Genomic DNA, 26,908 nt, shown 5'->3' with positions numbered 1-26,908 from the left:
GGGGGGGGGGGCGTTGTTTACAACTCTTAGGTATCATGTACTGCTCTTTCAGAGGTTGGATGGTGTTGAGTATAAGGGGGGGGGAGGGGAGTGGACTCTATAGGTTAGTGGTGACCATGGGCGGCCCCGGACTCCATTTTCTTTTTCTCCTTAGTTTTTTGTTGCCACCGTGGGAGGGTTTGTTTTATTGGATGCATATATTGACAGGTGGGCCGTTGGGTGGGGTGGTGGGAGGATGAAATCGTTGTTGATAAGGGGATTGATTTTGTATTTGTTACGTTTACTGTTTGTGGGTGGGGTGTAAATTTTGAAGGAAAATGTGAAAATGGAGAATAAAAACATTAAAAAAAAACCTTCTGTGCTTCCAGGGTCTGTATCCGTCTATTCCCAACCGATTCATGTTTTCGTCAAGATGCCTCTTAAACGTCACTATCGTACCTGCTTCCACCACCTCCTCCGGCAGCGAGTTCCAGGCACTCACCACCCTCTGTGTAAAAAAACTTCCCTCGCACATCCCCTCTAAACTTTGCCCCTCGCACCTTAAACCTATGTCACCTGTGATGCACAATCAATTACACTCGAGACAAGGAGAGTCATACTAATCGACTTTAATCAGCTAGAACTGTACCTAGCAGCTTCGATACAGAAAGTGAAGGCTGCTGGGATGGCATTGGTTCTTATACCCCGCCTCTCAGAGCGGAGCTCCGTACGTTAGCCAATGGTAGACTCCTAGGTCTAGCCAATGGTGATTCACCTCTCAGGTACTGCCATACCTGGTATTACCACAACCTGGTAATTGACTTTTCCAACCTGGGAAAAAGCTTCTGACTATCCACTTTTTTAATCAGGTCGTCCCTCAACTCAGTTACTCTCGTGAATACAATCCGAGTTTATCCAACCTCTCCAGGCCAGGAAACATCCTGGTAAAACTCCTCTGTACTCTCTCCAAAGCCTCCACATCCTTTTGTTAATGTGGTGACCAGAATTGTCAGCAATATTCCAGGTGTGGCCTAACTAAGGTTCTGTACAGCTGCAGCATGACTTGCCAATTTTTATACTCAATGCCCCGACCAATGAAGACAAGCATGCCGTCTGCCTTCTTAGCTCCTTATCCACCTGCGTTGCCACTTTCAGTGATACGTTTATTGTAATTTCCCAGTCTACCAGACAACTTGCCCCTCATACCATGACAGTCTCCTTCTGCGAGAAACACCCAGATACATTAGACAAAAGAACCCTGTAACCACCATAGCCCATCTTCATGGCAACGTGGCTGCTTTGGGGACTAAATATCTTCCAACGTGCAAACACCTTTTCATTCTGTGCTCCTCGTCAAACTTGGAACCAGGTAATCGCAACGAGGCTCAAAAATGGTCAGCCCACCGGAGGCAGAGGTGTTAGACCGGCCAGTCCAGCAGAAAGAAACCCTCCAATCATCACCATTCACCAGATGTCAGAATGAACAAAATGCAGTCCTGCATGTCAGTGAGAGAAGAAACAATAACAATGGAGCCAACATCTGTAATTTATTGTGAACTATCACAACAGGTGTGATGAATCACAAACCCCCTCCCCACATTGAGAGCAGATGAATGGTCTCTCCCCAGAATTAACTCGCTAGTGTCTCCGTTGTTGGGACGGATCATTGAATGTCTCCCCTGCTCCGAGCAGGTGAATGGCCTCTTCCAGGTGTGAACTCGCTCGTGTTCCCGCAGGGTGTCTGGATATCTGAACCCCCTTCTCTCACTAAGAGCAGGTTAACGCCTTCTCCCCAGTGTGACCTCGCTGGTGTCTCTGCAGGTGGGCTAACCGAGTGAATCCCTTCCCACACTGAGAGCAGGTGAACGGCCTCTCCCCAGTGTGAACTCGCTGGTGTGTCAGCAGGCTCGATGAAGTAGTGAATCCCTTCTCACACTGAGAGCAGGTGAACGGCCTCTCCCCAGTGTGAATTCGCTGATGTATCAGCAGGCACGATGAAGTAGTGAATCCCTTCTCACACTGAGAGCAGGTGAACGGCCTCACCCCAGTGTGAACTCGCTGGTGTCTTCGCAGGCTGGATAACTGAGTGAATCCCTTCTCACACTGAGAGCAGGTGAATGGCTTCTCCCCAGTGTGAACTCGCTGGTGTGTCAGCAGGCTGGATGATTGAGTGAATCCCTTCTCACACTGAGAGCAGGTGAACAGCCGCTCCCCAGTGTGAATTCGCTGGTGTTTCTGCAGGTCGGATGATTGAGTGAATCCCTTCCCACACACAGAGCAGGTGAACGGCCTCTCCCCTGTGTGGACTCGCTGGTGTGACTGCAGGTGAACTAACTGAGTGAATGCCTTCTCACATTGAGAGCAGATGAATGGCCTCTCCCCAGTGTGAACTCGCTGATGTATCCGCAGGTTGGATGAATCACCGAATCCCTTCCCACACACAGAGCAATTGAACGGTGTCTCCCCAGCGTGAACTCGCTGGTGTGACTGCAGGGCGGATAACTGAATGAATCCCTTCTCACACACAGAGCAGGTGAACGGCCTCTCCCCAGTGTGAATGTGCCGATGAGCTTCCAGTGCAGATGGAGCTCTGAATCCCTTCCCACAGTCCCCACATATCCACTGTTTCTCCAGGGTGGGGGTGCCCTCGTGTCTCTCCAGGTTTGTCGATCAGTTGAAGCCTCGTCCACACACAGAACACATGTACGGTCTTTCCCCCATGTGAATGGTGTGATTTAAAAAAAATCTGTGCAACTGGTTCAAACTCTTTCCACAGTCCGTGCTCTGGAACACTCTCACTCGGGTGTGTGTGTCTCGGTGCTTTTCCAGTCAGAATGATGTTTTGTAGCCGACAGAAAAGAAAAACATTTCTCCTTCTAGATTCAAAGTCCGGTGATATTCAGTTACAAGGAATTCAGAGACTCAGTCAGATTGAGACGTGATGTTTGAGATTTCTGTCTGTAATTCCTCCTCTTCTAATATCCTGTAAAAACAATTTACAAAAGTTACTTTTCTTCTCCTCATTTTGGAGAAGGTTTCCTGAGGGTAACGACAGTCTGGCCGTGGGGTTAATCCTCCGGGTCCTCAGTCTTATTGAGGAATGTCCCCTTGGATCTATTGTGCTCGTGATTCCTTTGTATTTTTGTTATTGTGGGAGGGTTTATGTGTTGTTTACTTTATCCTACTCTGGTACAGACGGGGCTTTTATCTGTGAAAGGAGCAGTTTGGGGAGACTTTGGTAAAGAGAGTTGGAGGAGGGGGTAATGGCGCACGCCCGATTGTGGTGTGAAAATCTGTTCCTGTTCTCTCTGTCGCCTAACTAATGGCGGCAGTTAATCTGCAAATTTTCTCAGGGAATGTACGGGGCATCCATCACCCTATCAGAAGGAAAAAGATCCTCTCCTTTCTTAAGGAGAAAGTCGACATAGCTTTATTACAGGAAACGCATCTGGATTATGAGGAACACTTTAAATTGAAGCGGGATTGGTTGGGGCAGTTTTTTTTCCAATCGAGTAGCAGGGTTGTGGCAATGCTTATTATACACGATCCAAGCAGTCAGGGTAACTGCAGATTACAATGTGCATGTCAATTTCCTTTGTGCCGGTCCCCCCATCACCCGTCCCTTCCCACCGCCCCCGACACGCGTGGTTTCTGGGTCCTTTCCTGGGCCCTTCACTGTACAATGGGAGTTATCTGTTATTTACAAGTGGACGGTGCCCTCCCTTCCCCCCCATTGATGGGCCTCCCCCCTTCCACCCCGCGCACTCCCTGTCCTGTTTTAAACCTTCCCTTGGGGGTTCCTCTTCTTGTGTTTTTGTTCTCGGCTCTCTGTGTCAGTTGGATTCTGGCCTCTCCCTCCTTTTCCCAGTAGCCTCACCCTACCCTCCCCACATCCCTTTTCCTGCCTACTCTCTGTGATCCCGTTGGCCCACCTCCCTCCCCAGTTTTCCATTGATCGCTGGCTTCAAACAGATCCTGGAACAAGTTGGTGAATGGCCTCCACACTTTGTGGGAACCATCCTCTGACCCTTGGACGGTGAACTTGTTCTTCTCCAGGTGGAGAAATTCCGATAGGTCTGCCAGCCAGTCTGCAGCTGATCGCCAGCCAAGCAGGATTCTCCAGCGGCCGATGAGAGAACCAAAGGCAAGGGCGTCCACCCTCTAACCCATGAATAGTTCTGGCTGGTCCGATACCCGAAGACTGCCATTTGTGGGCACGACTCCACCCTCATAACCATGGACATTGCCTCTAAATAGGCTGTCCAGAATTCGACATGTCTGGGGCATACCCAGAACACGTGGGCATGGTTTGCCGGGCCCCACTGGCACCATTCACATTTGTCCTCCATTTCCGGGAAGAACCTGCTCATTCGGGTTCTTGTCAGGTATGTTCTGTGCACAACATTCAGGTGCATGAAGCTTAGCCTTGCGTAGGAGAAGGTGGAGTTGGTCCCGTTCAGTGCTTCGCTCCAGAGTCCCCACCCTATTTCCGTCCCTCGCTCTTCCTCCCATTTTTCCTGGGTTTCGTTAAGTAAGGAGCGTATCCTTATTAAGAGTTGTCCGTACAGGTCCACAGTTTCCCTTCCCCAGACTGTCTGCGTCCAGTAACTCCTCTTGCATTGTGCTTCTCAGGGTTCCTGGGTATGCTGGTGTCTCCTTGCGGAGAAATATTTTGACCTGGAGCTCATCCCTGTTTGGTAGGTCCAGTCTCTCCGTCAGCTCCTTTAAGGTCACTAGTCTATTTCCCGTGTAAAAGTCCCTAACCATCAGTGTTCCCCCGTCCTGTCTCCACCTCTTGAAGGTGGTGTTGAGAATGGCTGGTGCAAACCTATGGTTGCTGCAGATGGGGGCCATGAAGGACACATCGGTCAGACTGAAATGCTGCCACATCTGGTTCCAGGTTCTCAGGGTAGCTACCACCACTGGACTGGTGCTGGCGGGGATGGGAGTGTTGCTGTGGCGAGGGCCAGGAGGGTCATTCCTGTACACGAGGACTCGTCCATCATCAACCATTCCATGTCTGGGTCCTTTACCCATCTCCTCACTCTATCGGCCGTGGCTGCCCAGTGATAGTATTGCCAGTTCGGGAGGGCCAGGCCTCCCATGTTTCTTCTCCATTGTAGTACTGTTTTAGGGATTTTTGAATTCTTGCCCCTCCGCACAAACGATGTTAGGTTAGGTGGGTTGACCATGATCAATGCACCGGATTATGGGAATAGGATGGGGAGTCTGCCTCTGTGAGTGCTTTTTCTGAGGGTCAGTGTAGACTTGAAGAAGCAAATGGCCTCCTTCTGCACTATCTATGTCATCTATGTTATTTTAATTCGACTATGCTGTTAGTGTGTTTTGTAATATTTTGGGGTATGCGCCCTGCATTGTTATTCTTCTGTTTTTATATAATTTTACCCTCTTTCCCCACTCACTATGTTAACCTGTTAACTGATCTGGCATTTCATCTAGAGGCTCTGGTCGCTCAAATATCCTGCTCTGAATTAATTCTGCAATGTGTTGCTTGTATTTATGCGGCAGTATCAGTTGTTCTACACTGTACCCATTTTCCATCAATATTTCTGTTATTCTGTTGCATTCATTATTTAAAAAATGGTTTAAAAAAAAATAACAAAAGAAATATTAAAAATCTGTCCAACTCATCCTTGATATCATTCAGTGACCCACAGACTGCACTGATCCCTGTGGAAGAGAATTCCATAGACTAATAGCCTTTTGAGGGAAGAGATGACTGGAAATATATAAATAGCGACAGTACAATATTACACAACCAGAAATAATAGTAAATGTACTTTATTACAGACCATAAATAATATATCGAATTTAAAAATACTAGACATGTCTCTAGCCGATATTAATTTACTGTCCCATTAAATGTCAGCCTGGAGAAACCAGCCCTTTAATTGTGATAAAAGAAAATTACTGCGGATGCTGGAATCTGAAACGAAAGAGAAAATGCTGGAAAATCTCAGCAGGTCTGGCAGCATCTGCAGGGAGAGAAAAGAGGTAATGTTTCGAGTCTGATGACTCTTTGTCAAAGGTTTGTCAAAGAGTCATCGGACTCTAAACGTCAGCTTTTTTCTCTCCCTACAGATGCTGCCAGACCTGCTGAGATTTTCCAGCATTTTCTTTTCCTTTAATTGTGAACATCAGGAAAGAGACCATCCCTTTATTTATGAATTATTTTTTTTAATTCATTTTATTCAAACTTGTATCAAAGTTACAGCAAATAAACACCCCGGGAAACATTCTTCCCAACAATCAACTATACAGTTTGTACAGATTTTTCTCCTTTTTCACCCCCCCCCCCTTCTTCCCCTGCAACGAACAGCTCCTCAAACATGTTCACAAACATCCCCCACCTTTTCTCAAACCCCCCTGCTGCACCCTTAACTCAGACTTTCTCTTCTCTAACCGCAGTAAGTCGTGCAGGTCACCCAACCGCGCTGCTACCCCCGGTGGCGAGAGACCATCCTTTTAGTCAGACAAATAAATGTGTCAAGCTGAGGGAGCAAAGGATGTCAATGTCTTTAAGGGAGGGAGAGAGAGAGAGACCTGGGCCAAGCTTTGCAGAGTCTGCACCCTCCCTGGATTCACTTCCTTTCCCTTCAGTTGCTGCAAGTGACCAATTGAAGGTCAGAATGAGAAATGGAAAGGGGGAGAAAAGAAAGTGTTTTACTCGCAGATGTTGAAGACAGGAGTTTTTTTCCTTCACTTCAGCTGTGACATCACAATAGGGCCCTGCCTGAATCAGCCAATAGGAATTACTCTATTCCGCGCTGTCGTCACCGGGTTCCAGTGCGCAGGCCCGGCGCTTCCCGCCCCCACCCGTTGTTTCGCCCGCCCCCTGAACAGGGGAGAAAAAAAAACCGACAACAGAACCGCCTCGAGACAAGGTTTCCAGGCAACCGGCTGATGGCCAGAGCGATAAACCGCTCAGTGATCTCTCCCTGCCCACGACTGCGCATGTGCAAAGGGTAGCCCGCCTCCTGACCTTTTACCTGAGGTACTGACCAATGGCAAGAGTGGGAGGACCAGAAGGACTCTGGTCCTCCAGCTAATCAGCTCGGGCTTTGTGTGACTGCTCGACTGAACTTCACAAGGACGCAAACTTCCTCCCGTCTCTAAATTTGTGAATAAAACATTTTCTTTTCTCCCCCTTTCCATTTCTTTTCTCATTCGGACCTTCAATTGGTCACTTGCAGCAACTGAAGGGAAAGGAAGTGAATCCAGGGAGGGTGCAGACTCTGCAAAGCTTGGCCCAGGTCTCTCTCTCTCTCTCTCTCAAAGACATTGACATCCTTTGCTCCCTCAGCTTGACACATTTATTTGTCGAGATCTTCTCAGAAGCCCAAATACGACATTCATGAACCCTGCCGCTGCCCAGCTTGTAATATAATTAGGAGCCAATTTAGCTCAGCTGGTTAGTGATGCAGAGCGAGGTCAGACTGGTCCTCCCTCATGATTGTTGGAAGGAGGGCAGCACGGTGGTGCAGTGGTTAGCACTGCTGCCTCATGGCGCCGAGGTCCCAGGTTTGATCCCGGCTCTGGGTCACTGTCCGTGTGGAGTTTGCACATTCTCCCCGTGTTTGTGTGGGTTTCACCCCCACAACCCAAAGATGTGCAGGGTAGGTGGATTGGCCAAGCTAAATTGTCCCTAAATTAGAAAAAATGTATTGGGTACTCTAAATTTAAAGGAGAAATTGATTGTCGGAAGGATGCCCTCCAACTTTCTCACCAAAACTTTAGATAGCAGTTTCAAGTCAACATTCAAAAGAGAGATTGGCTGATAAGAGACACACTCCCGTGATCCTTGTCCGCTTCAGAATCAAACAGACATAAACCTCACAAAGAGTCGATGGCAGCATACTTGAGTCAAAGTGATAATACATCCCCACAAATAGATCCAACAGTAATCCTCAAATCCCCTGTAAAACCCACACCCACGGCCATGTAGTCCCAGCGCTTTACCTGGCTGAAGCTCCTTCATGGTCTTTGACATCGCTGCCCTAGAAAGAGTAGCGTTAAGAGCCTCATGCTTGCTTTCTGAGGCCTCCGGGAGATTCAAGGAAGAGAAATAATGCTCCACACCGCCAATACATCACCAGACTGCTCAGACTTGTATAATCCTGCATAGAATTCCCAAAATTTTGGTTTATTTCCTCCGTCTTCATGATCCTTTTCCCTCCGCCAAGCCGCACAAAATCGCTCCAAAGTCGGTGTTTGTATTTGCTCGGGTTACTCCCAAACTCGTACAACTTCTACCTCGCAAACTTTCAACGTTTCTCAACCTGCTGAGTAAATAGGGAGTCTTGCTGCGTTAGCCTCCTTCAGCAATAGCTTACTCAGGCCTCCTTATAATTCTCCTCGGCCTTCGCCAAAGAAACCTCCAGACGCCGCTGCTTCTCCAGCACCTGCACCTTTTATTAGCAGTGTAAGAAATGATCATCCCCCCCCCCCCCCCCCCCACCGGAATGAACTTCACACGTCTGGAGGGGGAAATGCCAGGGGCCGAGTTAACGGAAGAGCTCAAACTCTTCCTTAAAATGTGTAGTAAATGAAGTCCTCTTATCAGGAAGGCATCAAACCTCCACTTTCTTGACCTGGGGGTGAGCCCTCGAGCAGAAGCTCCAGAAAAATGGGGGAGGTGGGTGGATTGGTCCAAAATTATAATGTTTCTGATGTTGCAGGAGGACACCAGGTGTAGGATCGTCTTCGGCACAAAAAAGTCGTTGATTCTAGTCTGACATTGATGTGGGGCTGGAAAGAACGTAAAATCTCCGCCCCTCGGGTGCAAAGTTCTCCAAACATCCACATAACCCACCTCCTCACAAGCCGAAGCTCCACCCTAGCTTGAAGCGTGGGGGGTTCTTGGTAACGGGGAGCTTATCTACCAGAGGAGTGGCAGTTGAAGTCGCCAACCACAAAAATTTTAGTTGAAGCTAACTCTGCGAAATCCACAAAAGCCTTTGTAATTAACTCCAGGAGTAATTCGGGGATCCATAAACATTCATTATTGAAACAACATCTCTATGCACCGAACCTCTAATGATCACATATGTATCTGCTTTCTCCTTGGTGCAGGTTTCAACTTTAAAAGGGATATTTTTATTAATAAAGATTGCCACACCCCTGCTACTTGATGAAAAAGAGGCGAAAAAACCTGCCTCACCCAATCCCTCCTCAATTTAAAGTGTTCCTCATCACAGAATCCCTACAGTGCAGAAGGAGGCCATTCAGCCCATCAAGTCTGCACCTGCCTTTGAAAGAGCACTTCCTTAAGCCCACACCTCCAGCCTATCCCATTCACCCAGTAACCCTACCAAACCTTTTTGAACACTAAGGGGCAATTTAGTATGGCCAATCCACCTAATCTGCACATCTTTGCACTGTGGGAGGAAACCGGAGATCCCGGAGGAAACCCACACAGACACTGGGAGAATGTGCAAACTCCACACAGCCAGTCACCCAAGGCCAGAATTGAACCTGGGACTCTTGAGATGTGAGGCAGCAGTGCTAACCACTGTGTCACCCCAAATGAGTTTAATCTAGATGAGTTTCCTGGAATAAAGCTATGTCGACTTTCTCCTTAAGAAAGGAGACAATCATTTTCCTTCTGATAGGGTGATGGATGCCCTATACATTCTCTGAGAAAATATGGATTGGATTGGATCCGCTGGTGTCTCAGCAGGCTGGATAATTGAGTGAATCCCTTCTCACACTGAGAGCAGGTGAACGGCTTCTTCCCAGTGTGAATGCGTCAATGAGCTTCCAGCAAACATGGGGCACTGTATCCCTTCCCACAACCCGAACATTTCCACGGTTTCTCCATGTTTTGGGTCTGTGGGGGTCAGAGATGTACAGCTTTTGGGGAATGGAAGAGGAAAGAATGTTCCATAGAAACTAGAATTGTCTGTTCTGAATTTCTATCCTGTACTGACAGTGATGTCTTTTGTAAATTGTTTCTGCAGGATATTAGAAGAGGACGAATTACAGACAGAAATCTCAAACGTCACGTCTCAATCTGGCAGAGTCACTCGATTCCTTTGGACCTGAATATCATCAGTCTTTGAATCTAGAAGGAGAAATGTTTGCCTCATGTGTTGACTTCAAAAGATTTTAAACATCAGTGTGACTGGAAAAGTACCGGGACACGCACGCACCCGAGTGAGAGTGTTCCAGAGCACTGACTGTGGAAAGAGCTTTAACCAGTTACATTGCACCATTCACAGAGGGGAGAGACTACACGTGTTTGTGTGTGATCAAGGCTTCAATTATCCAATCTGTGGAGACACAAAGAGATCCAAAACATGGAGAAACCGTGGAAATGTTCGGATTGTGGGAAGGGATACAGAGTCCCATGTTTGCTGGAAGCTCATCGACACATTCACACTGGGGAGAAGCCGTTCACCTGCTCTCAGTGTAAGAAGGGATTCACTCAGTTATCCAACCTTCACAGGCACCATCAGAGACACCAGTTGATCTGATTGTAACCTCAACTTCACATAGGTCATAGAGTCATACAGCACATAAAGGCCTTTCGGCCCATCGAGTCTGCGCCAGTCCAAAACAACCACTTAACCATTCTAATCCCATTTTCCAGCACTTGGCCTATAGCCTGGGCATCGCAAGCGCCGATCTAAATGCTTCTTAAATGTTATGAGGGTTTCTGCTTCCAGCAGCCTTTCAGGCAGCGAGTTCCAAACTCCCACCACCCTCTGGGTAAAAAAACTTTTCCTCCCATCCCCTCTAAACTTCCTGCCTCTTAAACCTATGCCCCTTGGTCACTGATCGCTCCACGAAAGGGAAAGTTTTTTTCCTGTCTACTCTATTTATGTCCCTCATAATTTTTTACATCTCAATCATGTTCCCCTCAGTCTCCGCTGCTCCAAGGAAAACAATCCAAGTCTATCCAATCTCTCGTCATAACTAAAACTCTCCATCCCAGGAAACATCCTGGTAAATCTCCTCTGCACCCTTTCCAGTGCTATCCCATCCCTCCTATAATGTGGATTCCAGAACTGCACACAATACTCTAGCTGTGGCCTAACCAATGTTTAATACAGTTCAAGCATAACCTCCCTGCTCTTAAACTCTATGCCTCAGCTAATAAAGACAAGTATGCCATATGCCTTCTTAACCACTGGATCCTCCTGCTCTGCCACCTTAAGAGACTGGTGTACATGCACACCAAGTCCCTCTGATCCTCGGTGCTTCCCAGGGTCCTGCCGTTTACCATGTATTCCCTTGCCTTGTTTGACCTGCCCAAGTGCATCACTTATCCAGATTGAATTTCATTTACCACTGATCAGCCCATCTGACCAACCCCCCTGTAATGAAAGGCTATCCTCCTCACTATTTACCACCCCACCAATTTTCATGTCATCCGCAAACTTACTGATCAACCCCCCTACATTCATGTCCAAGTCATTTATATAAACCACAAACAGCAAGGGCCCCAACACTGATCTCTGTGGGACCTCACTGGACACAGTCTTCCAGTCAGAAAAACACCCCTCAACTATCACCCTCTGCTTCCTGCCATTCAGCCAATTTTGGATCCAAATCTCCTTGGATCTCATGGGCTCTTACCTTCGCTATCAGTCTCCCATGTGGGACCTTATCAAAAGCCTTGCTGAAGTCCAAATAGACTCCGTCAAATGCATTTCCCTCATCTACACAGCTGGTCACCTCCAGGTTTAGTGCCCAGAACTACGCACAGTCTCCAAGTGGGGTCTAACTAGAGTTTTGTAAAGCTGCAGCATAACGTCTGTGTCCTTATGCTCCAGTCCTCTAAATATAAAGGCCAGCATTTCATTAGTCTTCTCGATGACTTTCTGCACTTGTTTATGACATTTTAAAGATCTATGCTCGATTATAAAATTCTCCTGTCTCTACCTATAAAAGACCCATGTTTATCTTCACCAAATGTTTCCTTTTTATGTACCGACAGAGGCTTTTACAGTCCATTTTTATGGTTTTTTTTCTAGTTTACAGTGATATTCTATTCTCCCTTTCTTTATGAGTGTCTTCGCCCTCCTTTGCACAATTATAAAATCCTCCCAATCCTCAGCTTTACTATTTCTGGTAACTTTATTGGCCTTTTCTTTCAATCTTATACTGTCTTTAACTTCCTCTACCAGCGGGCAGAACGGTGGCACAGTGGTTAGCACTGCTGCATCACGGCACCGAGGTCCCAGGTTTGATCCCGCCCCGGGTCACTGTCCATGTGGAGTTTGCACATTCTCCCCGTGTTTGCGTGGGTTTCGCCCCCACAACCCAAAGATGTGCAGGGTAGGTGGATTGGCCACGCTAAATTGCCCTTAATTGGAAAAAATGAATTGGGTACTCTAAATTTTTAATGTTTTTTTAAACCTCCTCTATTAGCCACGGTTGACTGACTTTTTGGGGTTCTTGTGCCTTGAAGGAATGTAAACTGTGTAATAATTCTATAAAGTCTCTCCATTTCCTGTGTACTGTCACACCTTTAATGTATTTCCCCCAATCCACCTCAACCAATTTGTCCCTCACACCGTCATCATTTCCTTTGTTCAAATTTAACACCCTGGCTTCAGATTGAAATACCTCACGTTCAAAGTTAATGTAAAATTCTGTCATAGTGTGGTCATTCATCCAAAAAAGTTATTTTACAGCAAGATTATTTGGGCGGCACGGTAGCACTATGGGTAGCACTGTTGTTTCACAGCGCTAGGATCCCAGGTTCGATTCCCGGCTTGGGTCACTGTCTGTGTGGAGTCTGCATGTTCTCCCCGTGTCTGTGTGGGTTTCCTCCGGGTGCTCGTATTTCCTCCCACAATTCCCAAAAGACGTGCGGTTAGGTAATTTGGACATTCTGAATTCTCCCTCTGTGTACTCGAACAGGCTCCGGAATGTGTCGACCTGGGGCTTTTCACAGTAACTTCATTGCAGTGTTAATGTAAGCCTGCTTGTAATAATAATAATTTACTGTCACAAGTAGGCTTCAATGAAGTTACTGTGAAAAGCCCCCAGTCGCCACATTCCGGCGCCTGTTCAGGGAGGCTGGAATGGGAATTGAACTAAAGCTGCTGGTCTTGTTCTGCATTACAAGCCAGCTGTCTTAGCCCACTGTGCTATACCAGCCCCGTGACAATAAATATTATTATTATTAATTAACCCTTTATTGCTACATAATACTGGATCTAAAACAGTTGGTTCTCTAGTTGGTTCCTCAACTTACTGTTCTAGAAAACCGTCCCTACACAGTCCGGAGACTTGTCCTCCACAGCATCAGTGCTCATTAGGTTTACACAGTCTATATGCAGATTGAAGTCACCCATGATAACTGTTTTACCCATGCTACAAGATTCCCTGATCTCCTGATTAATCTTATGCCCCACCACTACTGTTTGGTGGTCTATAAACAACTCTTACCAATGTTTGCTGCCCCATGCTGTTTCTTAGCTCCACCCAAACAGATTCCTGACTGAGATCCTCCCTTATTAATGTACTGATTCCGTCCCTTATTATCAGCACAGCATCACCTCCTTTTCCTTTTTGCCTGCATCATCAGCAAACTTAATGACCATACCTTCGGTCCCGTTGTCCAAGTCATTGATATAAATTATAAAAAGTTGAGGCTCCAGCACTGATCCCTGTGACACACCGCTCATTACATCTTGCCAACCAGAAAATGACTGATTTATGCCTACTCTCGGTTTTCTGGTATCTCGCCAATCATTCACCATGAAAGACAGTTCTGGGGTTAAAGGCTGCCAGACAGAAAAGAGTGGAACCCTGGGGAATGAATCATCACTTTGGACTGATTCTGAAACGATTAAGTTTCGACTTCCGGGGTAGATAATATAATTGTGAAGTGCAGTTTTTGATTGTGTAAAGGGCAAAGTTCTATTTTAGACTTTAATGTGTAGGTTTCCGACAAAAGTAATGTTTAGTTAGTATTGTTTCTAGTTATAATGAGTTGGATGATGGAATCGAATGCATGGCGGCTAATTTAAAAAAAAAATAAAGTTAAAGTACCCAATTCTCTTATTTTTTCCACTTAAGGGGCAGTTTAGTGTGGCCAGTTCACCTACCCTGCACATCTTTGGGTTGTGGGGGTGAGACTCACGCAATTATGGGGATAATGTGCAAACTCCACAAGGACAGTGACCCGGCCTGGATCAAACCCGGGTCCTCAGAGCTGTGAGGCAGCAGTGCTAACCACTGCACCATCGTGACGTCCTTGACAACGAAATTTGCTGATGACACAAAGATAGGCCAGAAAGTAATTTGTGACGTGGACTTAAGGAGTCTGCAAAGGACAACAAATAGGTTAAGTGAATGGACAAAAATGTTACGGATGGAGCATAACGTGGAAAAACATGAACTTGTCCACTTTGGCAGGAAGGATTAAATAAAACAGCATATTATAGAAATGGAGAAAGATTTCAGAACTGTGACGTACAGAGGGATCTGGGTGTCCTGATACAGGAATCTCAGTAAATTAGTTTGCAGGTACAGCCAGTGATTGGGAAGCACAATGGAATATTGTTGTTTATTGCAAGGGGACTGGAACATAAAAGTTGGGATGTTTTGCTGCAGTTGTACAGGGCCTTGGAGAGACCATATTTAGAGCACTGTATACAGTTTGGGTCTCCTTATTTCAGAAATGAGATAGTTGCATTAGAAACAATTTAGAGGTTGACTCCCCGGATTCATTGAATGAGGGGGTTATCCTCTGAGGAAAGGTTTGACAGGTTTGGACTGTATCCATTGCTGTTGAGAAGAATGAGAGATGATCTTATTGAAACACGAGGTCCTGAGTGGAATTGACAGAGAGAATGATGGGAGGATGTTTCCCCTTGTGGCAGAGACTAGAGCTCGGGGACACTGTTTAAAAACCGGGCTGTGATTTTGTTTTCTGGTGCAGTGCGCCCCGCTGGCTGCGGGATTCTCCATCTCACCAGCCGGTCAATGGGGTTTCCCATTGTGGGCAGCCCCATGCCACCAGGAAATCCCCAGCATGGGTGCACTGCTGGCAAGGCGGAGAATCCAGCCCAAGGGGTTTCCCATTTAAGATGCTGATGAGGATATTTGTTCTGAGGGCCGTGGGTCTGTGGATCTCTCTTCCCCAGAGAGTGGAGGGGCAGTGAATACGTTTTAAGGCTGAGTTTGATAAATTCTTGATTGACGTGGGAGAGAAAGGGTGGAGGAAGGAAAGTGGAGTTGGGACCACAATCAGATCAGCCCTGATTTTATTGAATGGTGGAGTAGGCTTGAGGGGCCGAATGGCCTACTCCTCCTAATTTGAATGTTTTGATCCTTAACACCCGCTTCCCCAAACTCTGAAATTATTCACATAACCTTTATTGGTGACCGTGGTTAGATTTTATTCAGTATAAATAAGAGCTAACACATGTTAATGTCTGAGCAGTAATATCAAAGTGCAGCAGCATTCCCATTACACTCTGAGTAGAAGCACCATCTCCAGGTAAATGCTCCCTGCTCTGCCCCAGATGCCATGGTCCCAGTCAGTGGAATGTGTAAAACCTCAACAAACCTCTGTGCCCAGGGAGTCCCTTCTTATACTTTATTACATCACAAAGTCTATGGAGACTGATTTAACCCAATCATTGCCGAACTAATATTTGAACAGACCAATTACAAAGCCTGTCATTGAACCATCTGTACCCACCCAAGCCACGTCCAACTCTCAAACAATTGTCTTCCCCACGCTCCGTCCCCGGTACAGGGAGTCAGCATTCCCATGCCAAGCAGTGAAAACATGGTGGCCTTGACAGCCAGGTGTTGTCTAGGATTCCAGGCACTCTTGTTTTCTCTGTCCTCTGGGAGCTGTTGATCTCCCTCTTCCCACACAGCAAGTCGTCTGTTCTCAGCTCTGCTCTATTTCAGTTGGAGTTTGGTCCTTATTACACCTTTCGGATCAATAAAACATTTGGTCAGTGAAGACCCAAACCACAATTTCCCATCCTGTCACCTGTCAACCATCCTTACCCAGAGCGTAATCACAACAGGAATAAAAACAGGAGAAGTGTAACAATCAAATTCATAATAAATCCAGCCAGTCATAGAATTTAATTTAATGTTCGCTAATTAGCAAGAAAACCTGAAGTAGGGAGTCCCCCAGGATTCTTAGAGTCCACACCTAGAGGGGGAGGAGAACACTCTCTCTGACGCATTATTTTCCAGTTCTGTCTGGCTCCGCCTGGGGTAACATCTACTTGATATTTTCTTCTCCTGAAGGAACACCGTGAGTTCTAGGTCACTGGCACATTAGGACAGATGCTTCAAGCAACAGATCAAGCATGGATGTACAAGATTCTCCAGCTCTCTCTTTGTGGACAGTTCTTACTCAGTATTATTTCTCCCAAGTCCTTCCTTATCCCATCATCGCTTTAATTTCACTCCCACTTTGACCATGTCCAGTGTGTTTAATTCTATCCTGATTGTTTTAAAGTCAGTTTCTCTCTGGAGTGTGTCAATGTCTTGATGATGTCACAATGGTGTCTCAATCCCCTGGCCACATTAACCATTTCATCTCCTGCTGTGTCTCCAGTAGCTGTGTGTGTTTGGGACCCAGTCTTCAGTCCATTTCACCATGAATTTAGGCTTGTTATTTTTCACATGTAACAAATCACATCTGCACACCCACACCGGTATCCCAAAATCATGTCACATATTCTTAACTCTCAGATACGCTGATGAAAAGATCAAAGGGAGTGTCTGGCTGTCTTATCTGCCCTGTTATGAATAGAACGTAGGAGGATACCAGATTGATTCCATTCACTCACACCCAAGGTAAATATTCCAATTCATTTATTGTCCAGAACAATATTCCCAGTATCTTTAAAACAGAAATTAAACAGTCCCGTCCGATCCCAGTTATTAACATATTCTGTTTGTTTGTTCATGTCAGGCTGGGATTGTTCACCTTGGAGCAAAGGAGGTCAAGGGGAGATTTGAGAGAGGTGGACAAGATTATGACAGGTTTAGGTAAGACGGATAAAGAAAAGCTGTTCCCATTCGCTGATGGGACAAGGATGAGGGGGTGTAGGGTTATCAAAAGGGTTCCAATCTAGAGAAATAGATTTGAAAAGCAGGGAGGTTATGTTCAACTTGTTTAGAACCAGGGTCACTGGGAGCACTGTCAACATTTGTCATCTCCATTTAGAAAAATAGAGGCACTGGAGAAGTTGCAACAAAGATTCACAAGAATAATACCAGAACTGAGAGCATTTCACCCTCAGATCATATCATGTATGTATAGATCATATAATTTGCAGTGCAGAAGGAGGCCATTCGGCTCATCGAGTGCACAGGCCCTTGGAAAGAGCACCCCACTCAAGCACACGCCTCCTCCAGTCCATCACCCTAACCCAGTAACCTCACTAGGGGCAATTTAGCATGGCCAATCCACCTAACCTGCACATCTTTGGACTGTGGGAGGAAACCGGAGCACCCGGAGGAAACCCACGCCCACACGGGGAGGATGTGCAGACTCCACACAGACAGTGACCCAAGCCGGGACTCGAACCTTGGACCCTGGAGTTGTGAAGCAACTGTACTAACCACTATGCTACCGTGCTGCCCTCAGGAAAGACTGGGGCTGCTTTTCTCAAGAAAAGAGACGGCTGAAGGGTGACCTGATGGAAGTCTTTAAGATTATGAAGGGGTTCAATAATCCAATAGGGATTTCAATGAGAAACCTCTTTATCCAGCGAGTGGTGAGAATGTGGAACTCGCTACCACAGCGAGTGGTTGAGGTGAACACCATGAATACATTGAAGGGGAAGCTAGATACATACATGAGAGAGAAAGGAATAGAAGGGCCAGATTTCAGGTCTCAGGTAAGAGATTAATGCTGGGAGGTGGTGGGGAGGGGGGATATTTTGATGAAGCGAATGGTAATGACCTGGAACTCGCTGCCTGTGAGGGGGTTGGAAATGAAGACAAGGGAGGATTTAAAACGGAAATTGGATTGACATTTGAGAGAAATGAACTTGCAGGGCTACAGGGTTAGAACGGGGCAATGAGACTGACTCGCTGGCTCCAGAGCCAACAGGGAATCAATGGACTGAATGGCCTCCTACTCTGTCCTCATGACTCAAATCTAAAGAGAACAATTTCAGCTGCTCCAGTCTTTCCAACTCACTGAAGTCCCTCATCCCTGGTGCCATTCTCGTAAATCTCCTCCGCATCCTCTCTGAGAATATCACATCTTTCCTCAAATATGGAGCCCACAGATAGTAAAAGGAAATCGAGGTACTGGAGAAGGTACACCAAAGATTCACAAGAATACTACCAGAACTGAGAGCATTTAACCCTCAGGAAAGGCTGGAGCTACCTTTCTCTAGAAAAGAGAAGACTGAAGGGTGACCTGATGGAAGTCTTTAAGATGATGAAGGGGTTCAATAATCCAATAGGGATTTCAATGAGAAACCTCTTTACTCAGCGAGTGGTTGAGGTGAACAGCATGAATACATTGAAGGGGAAGCTAGAAATACATGAGGGAGAAAGGAATAGAAGGATATGCTGATGGAGGAGATGAAGAGGGATGGGTGGAGGTTCATAGAATCATAGAATTTACAGTGCAGAAGGAGGCCATTCGGCCCACCGAGTCTGCACCGGCTCTTGGAAAGAGCATCCCACCCAAGCCCACACCGCCCTATTCCCATAACTCAGTAACCCCAGTCAATCAACACTAAGGGCAATTTTGGACACTAAGGACAATTTATCATGGCCAATCCACCTAACCTGCACATCTTTGGACTGTGGGAGGAAACCGGAGCACCCGGAGGAAACCCACGCACACAGGGGGAGAACGTGCAGACTCCGCACAGACAGTGACCCAGCCGGGAATCAAACCTGGGACCCTGGAGCTGTGAAGTAATTGTGCTAACCACTATGCTACCGTACTCACCCGTGCTGTCTTTTCATGTGGAGCATGAATACTAAGAGACCAATTGAGCCGACTGGCCTTGCCCTGTGCTGCAGACTCAATGGAACAGAGACAAATATATTTATTTTAGATTCAACTGTGGTAGGAAAAACACTATTTACTGTCCAGGATAAAATAAATATCCTTTATCAGCTTTTGTGGATCATTTCAGTGGAAATGTTCTCTCCCAGGCTCAAAGAGCATCAGCCCACTGGAAGCCAAGTTGTGAGACCGGCCAGTCCAGCAGGAAGAAACCCTCCGAACCTCCCACTTCACCAAGTGTCAGAATGAACATGGTTCAGTCCTGGGTGTGATCAACAGCAGCAATAACAGCAGAATCCAACCTCTGTAATCACTGGTGAACTCGCTGGTGTCTCAGCAGGTGTGAAAATTGAGTGAATCCCTTTTCACACTCAGAGCAGGTGAACGGTCTCTCCCCAGAATGAGCTCGCTGGTGTCTCATCAGGTTGGATGAATCTCGGAATCGTTTCCCACACTCAGAGCAGGTGAACGGTCTCTCTCCAGTGTGAACTCGCTGGTGTGTCAGCAGTGCAGATGAATCTCTGAATCTCTTCCCACAATCACCGCAGGTGAATGGTCTCTCCCCAGTGTGAATCTGTTGGTGTCTCTGCAGTTTGGATGACCGGGTAAACCCCTGCCCACAGTCAGAGCAGGTGAATGGCCTCTCCCCAGTGTGAGCTCGCTGATGTTCCAGCAGGTTAGATGACGTTCTAAACCTTTTTGTGCAGTGAGAGCAGCTGAATGGTCTCTCCTCAGTGTGAACTCGCTGGTGTGTCAGCAGGTTGCATAAATAAGTAAATCCCTTCCCACAGTCAGAACAGGTAAACGGCTTCTCCCCAGTGTGAACTCGCTGGTGGGCCAACAAGGTGGATAAATCTCTGAATCCCTTCCCACACTCAGTGCAGGTGAACGGTCTCTCCCTGGTGTGAATTTGTTGGTGCCTCTGCAGTTTGGATAATTGAGCAAAACCCCTCCCACACTCTGAGCAAGTGAATGGTCTCTCCCCGGTGTGAACTCGCTGGTGCATCAGCATGCTAGATAACTGAGTGAATGCCTTCCCACAGTCAGAGCAGGTGAATGGTCTCTCCCCGGTGTGGCTACGTCGATGAATTTCCAGCTTCGATGGGGATATGAATCCCTTCCCACATTCTCCACATTTCCATGGTTTCTCCATGGTGCAGGTGTCCTTGTGTCTCCCCATGTTAGACCATCAAATGAAGTCTTCACGCACCGAACAAATGTGGCTCCATATGATAATGTTTTTTTCAAGCTGTGTAAATGGTTAAAGCTGGAACACTCTCACTCGGGTGTGTGTGTGTGTCCTGTTGCTTTTCCAGTCACACGAATGTTTAAAATCTTTTGAAGAACACAGAACAGCCAAAAACCAAAGAGAAAATGCTGGAAAATCTCAGCAGGTCTGGCAGCATCTGTAGGGAGAGAAAAGAGCTAACGTTTTGAGTCCAGATGACCCTTTGTCAGAACAGTCAAATATTTCTCCTATATTCAAAGACTGATGATTTTCAGGACCCGAAAAATTGAGTGACAGTCAGATCTTGATGTGATATTTCGTCTTCGTTTCCTGCCTGTAAATCCTCCCCTTGAAGTATCCTGTAAAAAGAGTTTCAAAATTCATTACTGTCAGTGCAGGATAGAAATTCAGAACAGACAATTCTAGTTTCTATGGAACATTCTTTCCTCTTTCTCATTCCCCAGAAGCTGTAAAGTCCGCCCCACGCACTCTCCCTCCATTCTCACTCTGGTATTACCCCTCCCAATTCTCCTGAAGATGCTGATTCAGGCTGATTAACAGATCCATGCTTCTGCTTCCAGTCCTGGACACAGACTGAAAATCTTCATGTAGGCTGCCAGACTGATACATGTTTAGATATTTTGTTTCGATCTGTTGGCTGGACAGTTGGTTTGTGATACAGAGGTGGTTAAATTCCTGTGCTGGCTGAGGTTATTCATGAAGGGCCCACCTTCTCAACTTTGCCCCTCGCCTGAGGTGTGGTGATTCTCAGGTTAAATCGCCACCAGTTAGCTCTTCCCCCATCAAAATACAAATATATCTAATAGATGTTTCAGTTGGTTAAGATACAGCAGAATGTTCCTGCAAGGCCACAGTTGAATGCCAGAATGAGAAAAGAAATGGAAAGGGGGTGAAAATAAAGTGTTTTACTCACAGATATTGGAGACAGGAGGAGGGTTCTGACTGTGTGAAGCTTAATCTTCATTCACACAATGCCCGCGCTCTGATAGGCTGGAGAGCCAATGTCCTTCCGGTCTGTCAAAGCTTGCTATTGGCTCCGCGCCGCCAAAGAACAATGGGCAACGGAAGTCATGTGGCACTGGAAGCACATTTACCTCCAGGTGCGCCGACCATTTGGCCAATGTAAAAGGTCCATTCCTGCACATGCGCCATTTTACATCACCCTTGGACATGCGCAGTTCCAGGCTGCCCGCGCAGCGGTCGAGCGGTTTCTCCAGCGCGGGGGGTTGTGGGAATTACGGCTGCCATTTCTCACCCGGATCCCAGCCTCCAAACTCCTGGGACTGGGATGGAAAGGGGCGGGAGGGGAGGGGAGAGGAGGGGGAGACGCAGTGACCCCACCCTGACACAAAGCACATGTCGGTTGTCACTGAAATGAAATGAAAATGAATTCACTGGATTTGATTATGAGGTTCCCCCTCGAAAACAATTTGTTAACTTCAGGTGTAAAGATTTAAACACCTGGGTGACACATTGGGCAGGGCAATAGATGAGAGTGAAACTGAACCAGGGAGTCAGCACCTTCAGGGGAGGAGAATTGGGGAAAAGCAGGAGGAGGATATTCGGATGAATCAGTGTCAAAATCAACAAGGAAGAGGGAGTGTGTGGGGAACAAACATTTGAGAGGGAGAAGGATTTTACTGTTGTTGCTGCTATTCAGGACCAAACCATATTCAGTCTGCCACTTGGAGTTTCATTCTGCTGAAGTTACAGGACTGGAACTGGACTGGAGTTTAATATTCTCGATTTAGGTCAAATAAACCAGATTTGGATTGAACAACCTGCGTGATATCATTGATGTGGGATCAGTTGAGTGCAGATTTTCTGGGTGATAGGTGTCTCTTTCAGAACTGCTGTCTCTTTAAGAACTGCTGCCTGTGATCTCTCCTCATTCATTCAGGGCAACTCAGCTGAAATTATTTTACAAAAAAAGTTTGCTTTCAGCATTACACCCAAACAATCCTTAATATGAAATTGATCATTCCGTGTCTGAAATGTTCCACTGGTTGAAATGACATAGAATGGACATCAAAGAAACAGGCCATTCGGCCCACCTGGTCTGCGATGGTTTTGATGCTCCACACATACCTCCTCCCAGTCCTCTTCACCTTCACTGTCAGTCAGAACTCAGTGGGTAATTCTCCTACCTCTTGAGTTCCAAAGTTCTGAGCTCATCTTCCCATTCAGGACTGTAGAACAAAACTCAGGGCTGATACTGCAGTGCAGCACTGCGGTAGTGCTGCTCTGCTGGAGGTACCATCTTTCAGATGAGATGTTAGTGAGTCCCAGTTTAACTGCTTGGTTAGAACGGTTAGAAGGATAGGGTGGAAGGGTGGGGATAAGTAGGTGCTCTTTCGGAGGGCCAGTGCAGCCTTGATGGGCCGAATGGCCTCCTTCTGCACTGTAAATTCTATGATGCTATGTCTACAAAAAGATGCAGGCAGGTTAAGTGTGTGGGGGAAAATGCAGATGGAATATAATGTGAGAGAATATGAACTTTTTCACTTTGGCAAGAGGAGTAGAGAAACAGCATCCTATTTAAATGGAGTGAGATTGCAATACTAAGTGGTACAGAGAGATCTGGGTGTCCTGGTACAGGAATCACAAAACGTTGGTTTGCTAGTAGAAGGGGAATGGAAGCAGCGCAGGGCCTTGGCGAGGCCACATCTAAAATATTGTGCACTGCTTCTTCACCTTGTTTGAAAAACAAAGATATAATTGTGTTAGCAACAGTTCGTACAATCTGCTAACACATCCGTGAGTTCACACCGGGGAGAGGTTCTTGACCAGTTGCCTATGTGTGGGGGCAGGGATTCACCTGGTCATCCAGTCTGCTGACATACCAACGAGTTCACACTGGGGAGAGACAATTCTCCAGCTCCCTGTGTGGGTAGAGATTCAGTCGGTTATCTGAACTGAGACCTGAGCAAGCTCACCAGTGATTACAGGGTTCGAATTTTGCTGTTATTTCTGTTGTTTCTCACTCCCATCACTGGATCATGTTCAATCTGACAGCTAATAGAAGTGGGACGGTTCATTCCTGCTGGACTGGTTGATCTCATAAGTTTGCTTCCAGCCCACTTATTCTCTTTGAGAGTTGTTGTGAAAATCTAATTCATATTTAATGTGGATCATAGAATGAAAGGTTGCTTTGAAGGTAAATCATATTTACTTTGCTTTTGTGTTTGGAACCTCTATGAACATATCACATTGCCATGAAGGTGGGTTGTAGGGTTTGGGAGGTTCTTTTGTTGGATTTATCTGGGCATTTCTCACAGAAGGCAATTGAAGATTTGGTCTACTGTATTTTCAAGTTTCCTTGGATTTCGTGAGGGGAAAAAAAGCTGGAAGGTTTACCTAGCTTGGAGCTAGATGAAGAAACCTACAGTGACCGGCACAGTTGGTTTCTCTGGTTGTGGAAGCAATCAGCTTCAACAGTGAGCTTGAAATGAGGAGTGAAGAAGATCTGGGCGCTGGTTGGAAAAAGAAATCTGTCTGCCCAAAGTCACAACAAGGCAGTGAGGCTCAATCTTGTGCTGAGTAATCCAGAGACATCAAGCATTGGAGGCTCAATTTACCAAAAGCTAATGGAAAGATGTGGACGAATCGTTGGGCCTGAGAAGAGTTGCTGAAATATTGAGAAGAAAATGATGTGTATTCCAGAGGGCTGTGGCATACCTTTGGGTTAATCCCTGAAAAAGTAAACAAACCTTCAAGATCTCACAATGTGTAAAGAATCTCTTCGGTCGAACGACAATACAGTTCGGACTTTACAACTTATGTAATTACAAAATGTAGTGTTTCATTATGTGCTTTTTTAAAAAATCACATTAAAATTTGATTTTGTTTAAAGACATTAAGCCTTGTGGTTTAGCTCTTTCAGTTAACTACTGGGTGTTTTAATTTCTCTTGAAACATTTACTGGTTAAAGACATTCAATAGATACAAGTTGTGACTCTCCGTGATTAGGATTAGGCTTTGAGGAAACTGATTAGTTAGAAGTCACATATTGTAAAAATGGTTGTTTTTTATAAAAAATATTTTTATTCGCATTTTCAATTGACACACAGTAACACTTTATGTTCAATATTTACAGCACGTATGGTTCTTATATACATATTGTTGGTGAAAAGGATGGTTAACAATGACAGGGGAAACAACATAGAGTGATGTTGGATGTTGTCAATCACAGTTTCTGACTCTCAGTCCCCAAAACCATAAGCTCAATGCTTTCTGATAACCCAAAATCACCTGAACCCATAATAGCACTAACCTTAACAACACTAATCCTAACCTCTAATAATCCAAATCATAACACCGAATACTCTTAACCTAATCATAACAACCACAATGGGTAGCACTGTTACTTCACAGCTCCAGGGTGCCAGGTTCGATTCCATTTTGGGTCACTGCCTGTGTGGAGTCTGCACGTTCTCCCTGTATCTGCGTGGGTTTCCTCCGGGTACTTCGGTTTCCTCCCACAATGCGCAAAATATGTGCTTGTTAGGTGAATTGGCCATTCTGAATTCTCCCTCAGTTTACCCGAACAGGCGCCAGAATGTGGTGACTAGGGGCTTTTCATAGTAACTTCATTTCATTGAATTTACAGTGCAGAAGGAGGCCATTTGACCCATCGAGTCTGTACTGGCTCTTGGAAAGAGCACCCTACCCAAGCCCACACCTCCACCCTACAACCCAGTAACCCTACCCAACACTAAGGGCAATTTAGTATGGCCAATCCACCAAACCTGCACATCTTTGGACTGTGGGAGGAAACCGGAGCACCCGGAGGAAACCCATGCACACACGGGGAGAACATGCAGACTCCGCACAGACAGTGACCCAAGCCGGGAATCGAACCTGGGACCCTGGAGCTGTGAAGCCATTATGCTAACCACTATGCTACTGTGCTGCCCTCATTGCAGTGTTAATGTGAGCCTCCTTGTGGCAATAAAGATTATTATTAATTAAAATTAACTAACATCCTCAATAACTTTAACTGTGAATGCCCACTATCACCACTGTAAATATCCATTCACTTTAATCACTCATCACCTGAAGTATCCACTGATCATAAAAATTCTTAAAACAAACACTGATTATCAACTAACCCTAACTCTTTATAATCCAAACCCTAACCCCGAATCGCCTATAACCATACAAGCATAAACAAATCCGAACCATAACCTAACATTAACTCCTTATAACCCAAACCCTCAAACCGAATATATACTAATGCCAAATATGACTCTAACCTTAAACACAACCTTAAACCAACAGCAACCCTAACCCTGGATACACACTGACCTCTGATAACCCTAACTGAGGATCCCAGACCGGCCTCTGAATCACAAGTTGCAGAGACACCTGCGGAGTCACTGGTTCATGTGACATTATTGATGATGCCACCAGAGTGATACCCCCTCCCCGACCCCACACCACGGCCCCGACACAGACTCCCTCAATGTGACAGAAAGAGTGCTTTCTGAACTGCAACGGATTATGGGTAATGTCATCGCCATTAGTAACCGTCACCAATCTCACACAACCGTTAGAAATACACAGACAGACTCGGAGGAGGCGGGATATCCAACTCATCAACCCTGCCCCACAACACCTCCACATCTGGACTGCAGGAAAAGTACATGTGGATAGTCACTGGATTTCATTGTGATGTCCCCCTTAGCAAAACAGTTTGTTAACTTCAGGTGTAAAGATTTAGGCACCTGGGTGACATATCGAGGACGACAACAGGGGCGAGTGAAACTGAACCCCATAGTCAGCATCTTCAGGGGAGGAGAATTGGGTGAAAAGCAGGAGGAGGATAGTGGGATGAATTAGTGTTACAGTCAATAGGGAGGAGGGAGTCTCTGGGAGACAGAGATTTATAGTTTGAGATGAAGGATTTTCTGTGACAAATAAAATTGTCAGTTCTGAATTTCCATCCTGCAATCACAGTGATGAGTTGATTATGTCAATCCAATCACACCCATTAAAGTCTCTCTCAGGTCAGTCCTCAGCCTTCTTTTTCCCAGAGAAAATATCCCCAACCTATTCAAGCTATCATGTAATTTAAACACTCAGTCCTGCTATCATCCTTGTGAAGCTTTCTTGCACCTTCTTGAGGCCCTCTGTCAGTTTTGAAGGAGGGGCATATTTTAAAGGGGCGGCACGGTTAATGTCTCACACTAAAGATGGTCCCTCTGACAGGACAACACTCCCTCAATACTGACACCGGGAGAGTGGACTATGGGGGCTCAAGTCTCTGGAGAGGAGATTCAAACCCCCCCACCTCCTGACTCAGAGGCGAGAGTGCGACCCACTGTACAGAATCAGCTGGTGTTCAAGAATGGTTGATTTACTTTTTTTTTAACAAACAATTTTATTGAGGTATTTTAAGCAGAAAGAAAAAATGACATTGTACAGTACAAACAAAAAAAGAAGTCAAGACGCAAATTACATACTGCAAACCACGGCGCTGTTCATGCACGGACCTGCCTCAATATCCCCCTACTCTACCCTAGCCGCCAGCCCCCCCCCCCCCCCGCTGACGCTTACTCCTCTGCGAAGAAGTCAATAAATGGCTGCCACCTTCGGGCGAACCCTAGTAGTAGCGAATCTCTCAAGGCGAACTTGGCTTTCTCTAGGCCAAGAAAGCTCGCCATGTCCGATAGCCATACCTCAGCCCT

At 46.1% G+C, this 26,908-nt stretch overlaps 2 protein-coding genes and 1 long non-coding RNA gene across 4 annotated transcripts; 1 reads left to right on the top strand and 2 right to left on the bottom strand.

Moving 5' to 3' along the window:
• Window positions 1-593: 593 nt before the first annotated feature.
• LOC140417966 (uncharacterized) lies at window positions 594-2,649 on the bottom strand (the record flags this gene model as incomplete). The annotated part of the gene is made up of 1 exon (XM_072501397.1): window positions 594-2,649. A coding segment is annotated over one exon (903 nt), but the record flags the coding sequence as incomplete, so codon positions are not given.
• Window positions 2,650-15,449: 12,800 nt separating this feature from the next.
• Window positions 15,450-21,188, bottom strand: LOC140420061 (uncharacterized). 2 transcript variants are annotated; one of them, XM_072504086.1, is made up of 3 exons: window positions 21,133-21,188; window positions 19,273-20,557; window positions 15,450-15,905 (listed from the first exon to the last, which is right to left on the bottom strand). In XM_072504086.1, the coding sequence occupies exon 2, from the start codon at window positions 20,148-20,150 to the stop codon at window positions 19,281-19,283; it is 870 nt and encodes a 289-aa protein (XP_072360187.1). In that variant the 5' UTR covers window positions 20,151-20,557; window positions 21,133-21,188; the 3' UTR covers window positions 15,450-15,905; window positions 19,273-19,280. The 2 variants fall into 2 exon arrangements, with proteins under 2 accessions (XP_072360187.1, XP_072360186.1); XM_072504085.1 differs by lacking the exon at window positions 15,450-15,905 and having other exon boundaries at window positions 18,324-20,557.
• On the top strand, window positions 16,197-24,009 carry LOC140420074 (uncharacterized). Its single transcript, XR_011946172.1, has 3 exons — window positions 16,197-16,788; window positions 16,907-16,983; window positions 23,534-24,009. It is a non-coding gene; the product is annotated as an uncharacterized lncRNA (long non-coding RNA).
• The last annotated feature ends 2,899 nt before the right edge of the window (window positions 24,010-26,908 follow it).

The sequence above is a fragment of the Scyliorhinus torazame genome, chromosome 5 (assembly GCF_047496885.1).
Source record: "Scyliorhinus torazame isolate Kashiwa2021f chromosome 5, sScyTor2.1, whole genome shotgun sequence".
NCBI lineage: Eukaryota > Metazoa > Chordata > Chondrichthyes > Carcharhiniformes > Scyliorhinidae > Scyliorhinus > Scyliorhinus torazame.
Note: the sequence above shows the minus strand (reverse complement) of the source record. Positions and strands in the feature narration are given on the sequence as shown.

Bases quoted from the DNA above. Each gene is read 5' to 3' on its own strand.
- LOC140420061 (XM_072504086.1), bottom strand. From the start codon at position 20,150: ATGGGGAGACACAAGGACACCTGCACCATGGAGAAACCATGGAAATGT.